The sequence below is a fragment of the Leucopleurus acutus genome, assembly GCF_964270905.1.
Source record: "Leucopleurus acutus genome assembly, chromosome: 8".
Classification (NCBI taxonomy): domain Eukaryota; kingdom Metazoa; phylum Chordata; class Mammalia; order Artiodactyla; family Delphinidae; genus Leucopleurus; species Leucopleurus acutus.
The window spans coordinates 15,444,325-15,451,754 of record NC_139151.1 but is presented as its reverse complement, the minus strand read 5'-3'; the positions used below and the strand labels follow the sequence as shown (position 1 = coordinate 15,451,754).

The window sequence follows — 7,430 nt, the reverse complement described above, 5'->3', positions numbered from 1 at the left end:
AAAATAGAGATAATAACAATGCCTACTTCCTGCTCGCAGAAGATAATACACGTCAGGTGGTCAGCACAGCATCTGGCACGTAGCAACGTTCAGCAAAGGCTAGCTATTACTGTCATCGTCCTCATCGTTATCATTACGCGGAGCTCTCTCCATGTGTATCTCTCAATGTCCTCCCAATTGCATCAGGACATCGGCTAAGCAATTATGGAAAACAATAGGTCTTGGGAATCTAACCAAACCCCAGAGGCAGCTGGATGGGCAGCAAGGCTGTAACTGGCTCCTTCTCCAAAGAGCCATCATCACCTGTCCCACCCCCAATGTGCTCACTTGACCCTCCCCCTCTCCCCAGGGAAATTCAGCCGTCAACAGAGCTCACAAAGCCAGAGAGCTTGACTGGAACCTGGAGATGCCTGGGACCCAGGGACCATAGGACAGTGTCACCAGCAACGCCTCCCCTCAGTACACACGCCCATCTCCCTGGAGATTCTGGATCAATGTGGGAAATCCCATCACCCACCCTCCATGACTTTTATAGCCGCTATAGATGTCCTGGGCCTAAGGAATATTTTTCTCTTCCCATCTAGATACTGCTTTTTCTCTTACCTCTCCCTGACACACACACCTCTGCACCCCCAGCAAATCAATTTCTGCCCTAGGAAGCCAAGAGAGGAGAGAAAGGGTCTGGTTCCCAAGTAAAAACGAACAGAAATGCCCTAAGCCCTAACTCTCGGCCCCAAGGCCTGGCTTCTGGGATACGACCAGCTTCCTCTGGGGGGCAGAGATGGCTGGTTATCTTCCAAAACAGGTGTTTACTCTTGCATGGGAACTGCCCAGGGACTGACTTTCCTAGTGTCTTTCCCACTTGATCTAGGTGGTACCATGTGATATGTTGACACCCATAAAATATGAGTGGAAATGACATGTGTCACTTCGGAGCCAGAGCATTTAAGAAGTGGAAATGCTTTCTTCATCTTTTCTTTCCTCTGTCCACCGGCTGGAAGCAGATGACAAAGTCACTAGGCTGAAAGAATCTGAGCCTCTGAAAAATCATGTGGAAGAAAGCCTCCCATTGGCCAGACACCCTCACTGGACTGGTAGGTAGATGAGAAATAAACTTGGATTGGGTCAAGCCCCTGAGATTGTGGGAAATTTGGGGATCTGTGACAGCAGCTGTGTTACCCCTACTGCTAAATATAGGAAGCCTGGCACCTGCCCCCCTCCCCATGCTTTGTCGTGCAGACGGAGCAAGAAAATAATTGGAGGAAGGATTTCCCCTGGCGTTGACAGGGGAGATTAAACAATCTTGGGGTGTCCAAAGGCCAGGCCCATGGGGGCAGGTCTGGAGAAGTCTGTGCTCATGGCTAGAGGCGTGCGTGTGTGTAGAGGGTGCTGGGAATTCATCGTGGATCATAATGGGTGAGGTCAATATATTGATATTAAACGGAGGAATAGTAAGTGCAGAGCAAGGAGGGCTAGAGCTTTCAGAAGAGGCCAGTGGGACCGCCCACCCAATTCTCTTGGAAACAGTTGAGTGAGCACCGGGGCTTCCTTGTAAACATGCCTTTTGCTGAGCTGGAAAGTCAGAGGCAGAGAAAGAGGAAGGAGGGAAACGGAACAGGCGCTGGCCTGCTCTCGCCCCACCCCAGCTGCTTGGCGAAGACTCGCCTACTCTATTAAGACTCATTTCAAATCTCCCCTCATCGATGAAGCCTTCGCTGACCTCTCTAGGTGCAGCTACCGGCTGTGTTCCAAGCACGGTGTCCGCACCGAATCACAGCTTCTATCACACGGGGTCACGACCATGACTTCCTGAGGACCATTGTGGCTTTTGTAGCACCTGGGCCTGGCACAAGTTCCTGGTACAGAGCAGGCACCCATATGGTGGGTGAATGAATAAATGATTCAATGAGCAGAACCCCAAACTGAAGAACCAAAACTAAGAACAAAAACTGAGGATGTGTGGGCTCCTGGGTGGACAATCTCAGTTTTCTACCTAGGGTACCGTGAAAACATCCAGCGACACATTTTTCAGGTCACACAACATTTATTGCTGAAGACCACTGCTAGGGGTGCTGTGGATGTGAATGTTGCCGTCCCCCAAAAAGCCCCAGCTGTGATAACATGTCACCAATCCCCTCAGACCCCGCCCGGTGAACGCTAGCCAATTCCAACTGCTCTTCCAGAACAGTGTATCCCCCGAGCAGCTGCCTGCCTGGGCTGGGCTGGGCTGATCTGCTCGGACCCTGGCGATGGGAGTCATAGTACTACCAGACAGGCCCAAAGATGGTAGGAGAATGGGATTGAGGGAGGATCGGGTGTCCCAGAGAAAAGGATGGGGAAGGTCCAGGACTTCAGCTGGTGCGGGGACTAGACGCACTGATGCCCTGCAGGAGGGGCAACTCGGATCCTTCAGAAAAGCTGCTTGGAGGGCCTGGGGACAGAGCCAGCTTTCTCTCCAAGGCAGTTTTCATGGCAACACTGTGTCTATGAGAAGCTGAAATGGAGAAAGCTGAGAAGAAATTCCAAAGTCCCGGGACAGCCCTGGGTACCAGGGATGCCCATCCACCTGGATTTTCCCAGGCTCCGGGGCCAGCAGAGAAGCAGCATCGGTTCCTTCACGCTCCTGCAGCCCTTGGACGCAGCAACAGTTGTGGTTCTCTTTGTGATGGATTTGTCTGCCAGCCCAAGTGAGGATTTGCTTCCCTGAGTATCTCAGAGGGCCCCTTGAGGGCAGGAGCCTTCTGTGGGACTGCAGAGGGGCACAGCTGCCGGGAGTCCCTCTGAGTTCCTGAGGTGATTGACGTTAGCTCTCTTGGCTCCTGGAATTTTTTTTTTTAATGTTTATTGGAGGATCGTTGATTTACAATGTTGTGTTAGTTTCAGGTGTACAGCAAAGTAATTCAGTTACACATGTACACATATCCACTCTTTTTTCTTTTAGATTCTTTTGCTCCTGGGATTTGTGGAGAATTTTTAAAAATACATCTACTTCTATTTCTTGAATATAAAAATAAAATGAAATGAAATTTGCCTCCAACAGCCTGTGACCAAACGAGGACAGCAAGCCCTGTCCTGAGTTGTCCGCGAGGACAGCCACGACACGGCCCCAGCGGGAGGGCTGAGAGGGGAGAGGCCACGCAGAAGGTCAGTGGGAATATCTTCCCACTAGGGATGGTCCCAGTACTCCATGAAACATATTACTGGCCCCTGACAGCAGTGATGGCTGGGCCACTGGAGGCGGGGGGGCAGCCCATTCTGGACTAGTCTCCAAGTTGGGGCCAGAGAAGCAAGAATTCCTGATGTGACCTTCCAGGCCCTTCCCTGGGCTCCACCTCCTGCATCCATTATGGTCACCCCTGTGGGAACCTCCATGGTGTCCAAACAGTTCTCTTCAGGTGATTTCCAGCCTGGCGTTTGAGAAGAGCTGACAGCGCTCCTGGTTTCTGAAGACCTTGGGAAAGCAGTGATACACACATGTGCCCACGCACACACACATGTGTATTCACAGAGGCAGCAGACAGTGGAGGTGGCAGTAACGACGGTGTCTGGTGGCCTTTAGCCCAGATGATGGTGCCTATGGCCCGGTCACATTGGCCAGAGTCTTTACAGCAGCCAGTGCCGTGCGGTGGAGCCGGACTCAGGCTTTCTAGAAGCGCGTCTCACTCTGAGGAGAGGGAGAACAGGGTGAGGGTGGGCAGGGTGTGCTTGGAACACAGAAGGCTGAAGGTGGGGGCTCAGAGCCTAAAATTCAGCCCAGCTGTCATCGGGCACTGCCCCTCAGAGAAGAGGGGCAGCCCAGAGGAAAAGATGGGAACAGGACCTGCCCCACTGGACTTCCAGAGAAGCCTTCCGATCCCCACCTGAGCCCTACTGCCTGGGCAGAGAAGGGAAGGGCTGGCACAGCATCCCTGCCCTACAGCTAGGATGCAGGCCCAGGGAAGATAGGAGCTGGACCAGGTCCACAGAGGTGGGGGGTAGACCTCCGTTTCCTGATGCCCAGTTTCCTGGGAGACCCACCTCCTGCCAATAAGGGGAGGCCTCCTCCTGTCAGTATGTGGGCTCACGACGCGGCCATCACTGAGCAGAGGCTGGGGCCAGTACCCAGCCTAGACCCACCACTTTCCAACCCTCTGAGCTCTGGTTTGCAGGAGGAAAAGGGGCGGAAGAAGCACAGGCAGCTGGGGTCGGCCCAACATTTGACTCCTGTCCTGTCCTGGTCATTTCCACATTCTGAACACCCCCAAAGGCGAGGGGGCAAGGGGACCTCGCCGAGACCCTGGGGAAAGGCTAGGCCCTCTTCCAGGCACCCCACCTTTGGGAGTCCCCGCCTGCTGGGTACACACCCCCCGCAGGGCTCTCACCTCCATCTTGCTGTATATCCAGTGCAGCACTTCCGTCACTTTGGTGTACACGCCGGGTTTGTTTCTCTGGCCACAGCCAATGCCCCAGCTGGTGACTCCTGCCAGGTACCAGCGGCGGTCCTGCTCGCAGACCAGGGGCCCCCCGCTGTCTCCCTACAGGGGAGTGCACGTGCATCAGCAGGGTGAGAGAGGCAGTCCTTGGGCAGGAAACGGTGGGCACCTGACTCTCCCTCCGACCCCAAAACCTCAGCCTTCCTCCCTTCCCTTGGGGTCCCAGGGCCTGAGCCTCACGTGGGAGCAGCCTCACCTGGCAGGAATCTCTCCCTCCCCGCAGGTCCCCCGCACACATCATCCTCGGGGTGAGGTTGCTGTTGTAGACCAAGTAGTTGTTACACCTCTTGAAGTCGATGAGGTTGACCTGCACCTCCCGGAGGAATGGGGATGTCCTCTCTTCAGTGCAGTGGAGGAGAGAGAAGGGAAGGGAGTGAGACTCCGGGCGGCTTTGTGGCCTTCCAGCTGCCCACCCCACACCCCCGACTGGCAGCCTCCTGGGCGTGGAGGGCACCATTCCCATGGTAGGCCACCCAGGATGAATGGGCACATACACCCTCACACCAGACACAACTCACTACACGTAACAGAGACACACGTACCCAGACAAACTCACAGGCCTTTCAGGCTGCCTCACATGCTGCACAACGCCTTTCTGTGTCCAAAGCAACATCAAATAGATCATTTGTTTCTGGTAACCACGTGCTCTGAGGAGAGCAGGTGTGATGAATCCATTTACAGAAGGAGAAATTTAGGGCTGAGGAAGGACTTGCCCACGGTCACCTAGCGAGTCAGTCACAGGGCCAAGATCAAAACGAGGCTGCTCCTGGCCAGTCCCCGCTCCATCCCACGAGCAGGCCCCGACACCTGCAGCGGCCACGAGCTTGCGATGCTCACGGCAAGGCCAGCTGACTGCTGTGCCTTCCTGCCCAGTATACATGACCTTACAGACCGGACACCAGACACGGCCACCTGTGATCACGATGAAGTGAGGGGAAACCAAACCGCTTCCTAGCCTCGTTTCAGCACAGACGAAACACAAGGTAGGTCAGTCCACGAAAGGACCAAACAGCCCCCTGTCCCAGCCAGGATGAGCAGCTCCTGCTTCTTCACCAACTACAGCTTTAGACTCAGTCTATTAACTCTTTCTAAATGAGATTATTAAGATATCCACTCACAGGATTATCCCTGCTTCCTACAGGCAACCAATCTAGAGAAGCACTTCACTTCTTTGAACCCCCTTCAAAGCACCCGAATCCTGTAAGTCCTTTCTGACACCCTCTTGTTGAGACGCCCCACGGTTCTCCCTGGTGTGAGTTCTCCCTCGGTTCAATAAGCAATGAACCCAGGTCTTTCAAAGACGGGGGTTCTCCTTGTGTTGTTGGCTGGGGCCTTGTCCCGGCAACTGCCCTGATGTATACGCAGGTGTATATACACACACATTCACACCAAGGCCCATGACTCTATATATCCAAACCCTCCTCTAGGTAGACCCTCATCTCTATACCCTGACATATCACCCCCACACACTCTACACAGACACATATGTACACACACACACACACACTCTAGCATCTGCCTCTCACCATCTGTCTCCTTGGTCTTGCCGAAGCCTGTGACCCAGCAGGTCTCATTGAGGTTGAAGGTCTGTCCATGCATGGGGAGGCAGGCAGGTTGGACATGCGCTGTGACAAGACCTCAAGACATCAGTGAAGGGACAAGGCTGGAGGTTTTGGTGGGGGGTGTGTGTGGAGGGACAGGAGTACCAATGTCCCAGGACCTCCTCCTTCCCCCCAGAGTGCTTCTGAATCTTTCCGGGCCTTGAACGGACCAGGCAAGAAACTCAATCACTTTATCTTGACCCTTCAGCCTTCAGGGTGCCGTCAGAGTCCCCCAGACATTCTGATTTTTCAGTGGGTGACATGTGGGCAAATGCATATGTCTTGGAAGCTCCCCTGTGCCAAGCTGGTACTGGGTGTCTGAGGGTCTCTCTCTTCAAGAGTGGCTGTCCCGGCTGAGCCTCTTCCACGCCTGTCCCTCAGAGCAAGGCTAAATCCCAGGTATTACTGCCATGACGTCTCAGGGGTGTGTCCTGCCTGGTCTAGGGAGGGCACCCCTGTTTGGCCAGGGCCTGAGCCTCTCTCTCCAGGGTGAGACAACCTCTCCAAGTGGGGAGAGCACATCCCTAGAGGCACAGGCCATGAAACTGCTGCTCCCTTGCTCCCACACTCAGAATCATATAGAAGGTGCGGTTGTGCATCAGTTCATAAGCTCCCTCTGAGGACCAGTGTTCCCATGTGGACTAGGGCATCGACCAATTTGCAAGAAGAAAAGAGTTCATAGAATGTTTGCAGTGTTCATGATCGTTATGCTCACTGCAGCTTCCCGTGCCTAAAATAGTGCCTGACACATAGAAAGTGCTCATAGGAAGGAAGGAAGGAAAGAAGGAAGGAAGGGAGGGAGGGAGGGGAGGAAGGGGAAGGGGGGAGGGAGGGGGGAGGGGGGAGGGAGGGAGGGGAGGAAGGGGAGGGGGGAGGGAGGGAGGGAGAGGGAGGGAGGGGAGGAAGGGGAGGGGGGAGGGAGGGGGAGGGCGGGAGGGATGGAGGGAGGAGAAAGACAGAGGGAGGGAGAATGAATGTAAAATTTTTCTCCTGTAAATTGGGAGTCGAACACATTTCTCTGCTAGAGAGTAAACAAACAAAAAATAAATGAAGGGATGCCATCAATTATTAAGCAAAAACACAAAACTTGACTTCTTAAAATAGTGTGTGTCTATTTTAGAGACATGCAGTCTTAAAAACATGTAACACTCTTATATATTCTACTCTTTTTATGGGGTAATTAAATTTATCAGTGAGCCTCCACAGGTGTCCTCAGCTGGTACTGTGACTTCGAAGCGCTCAGCCTACCAGACAGTTTAAGAAACTGCCCTGATCTCTAAACCAAAAATCAGCGCACATGGTCTGACCACAGGACTACATAAATCTAAGCTGTGAGTTTCTCAGCCTAGAGATATTC

General features: G+C 53.5%; 1 protein-coding gene across 1 annotated transcript in view; it reads right to left on the bottom strand.

The window, feature by feature from the left end:
* Positions 1-3,646: 3,646 nt before the first annotated feature.
* Positions 3,647-7,430, bottom strand: part of TMPRSS13 (transmembrane serine protease 13) — a gene marked incomplete at both ends in the record, with an annotated part of 28,365 nt that continues 24,581 nt past the window's right edge. The window contains 4 exons of the mRNA XM_082843737.1: positions 3,647-3,664; positions 4,362-4,514; positions 4,669-4,811; positions 5,999-6,097. Coding sequence (XP_082699863.1) covers positions 3,647-3,664; positions 4,362-4,514; positions 4,669-4,811; positions 5,999-6,097 — 413 coding nt within the window. The remainder of the gene's footprint in view (positions 3,665-4,361; positions 4,515-4,668; positions 4,812-5,998; positions 6,098-7,430) is intronic.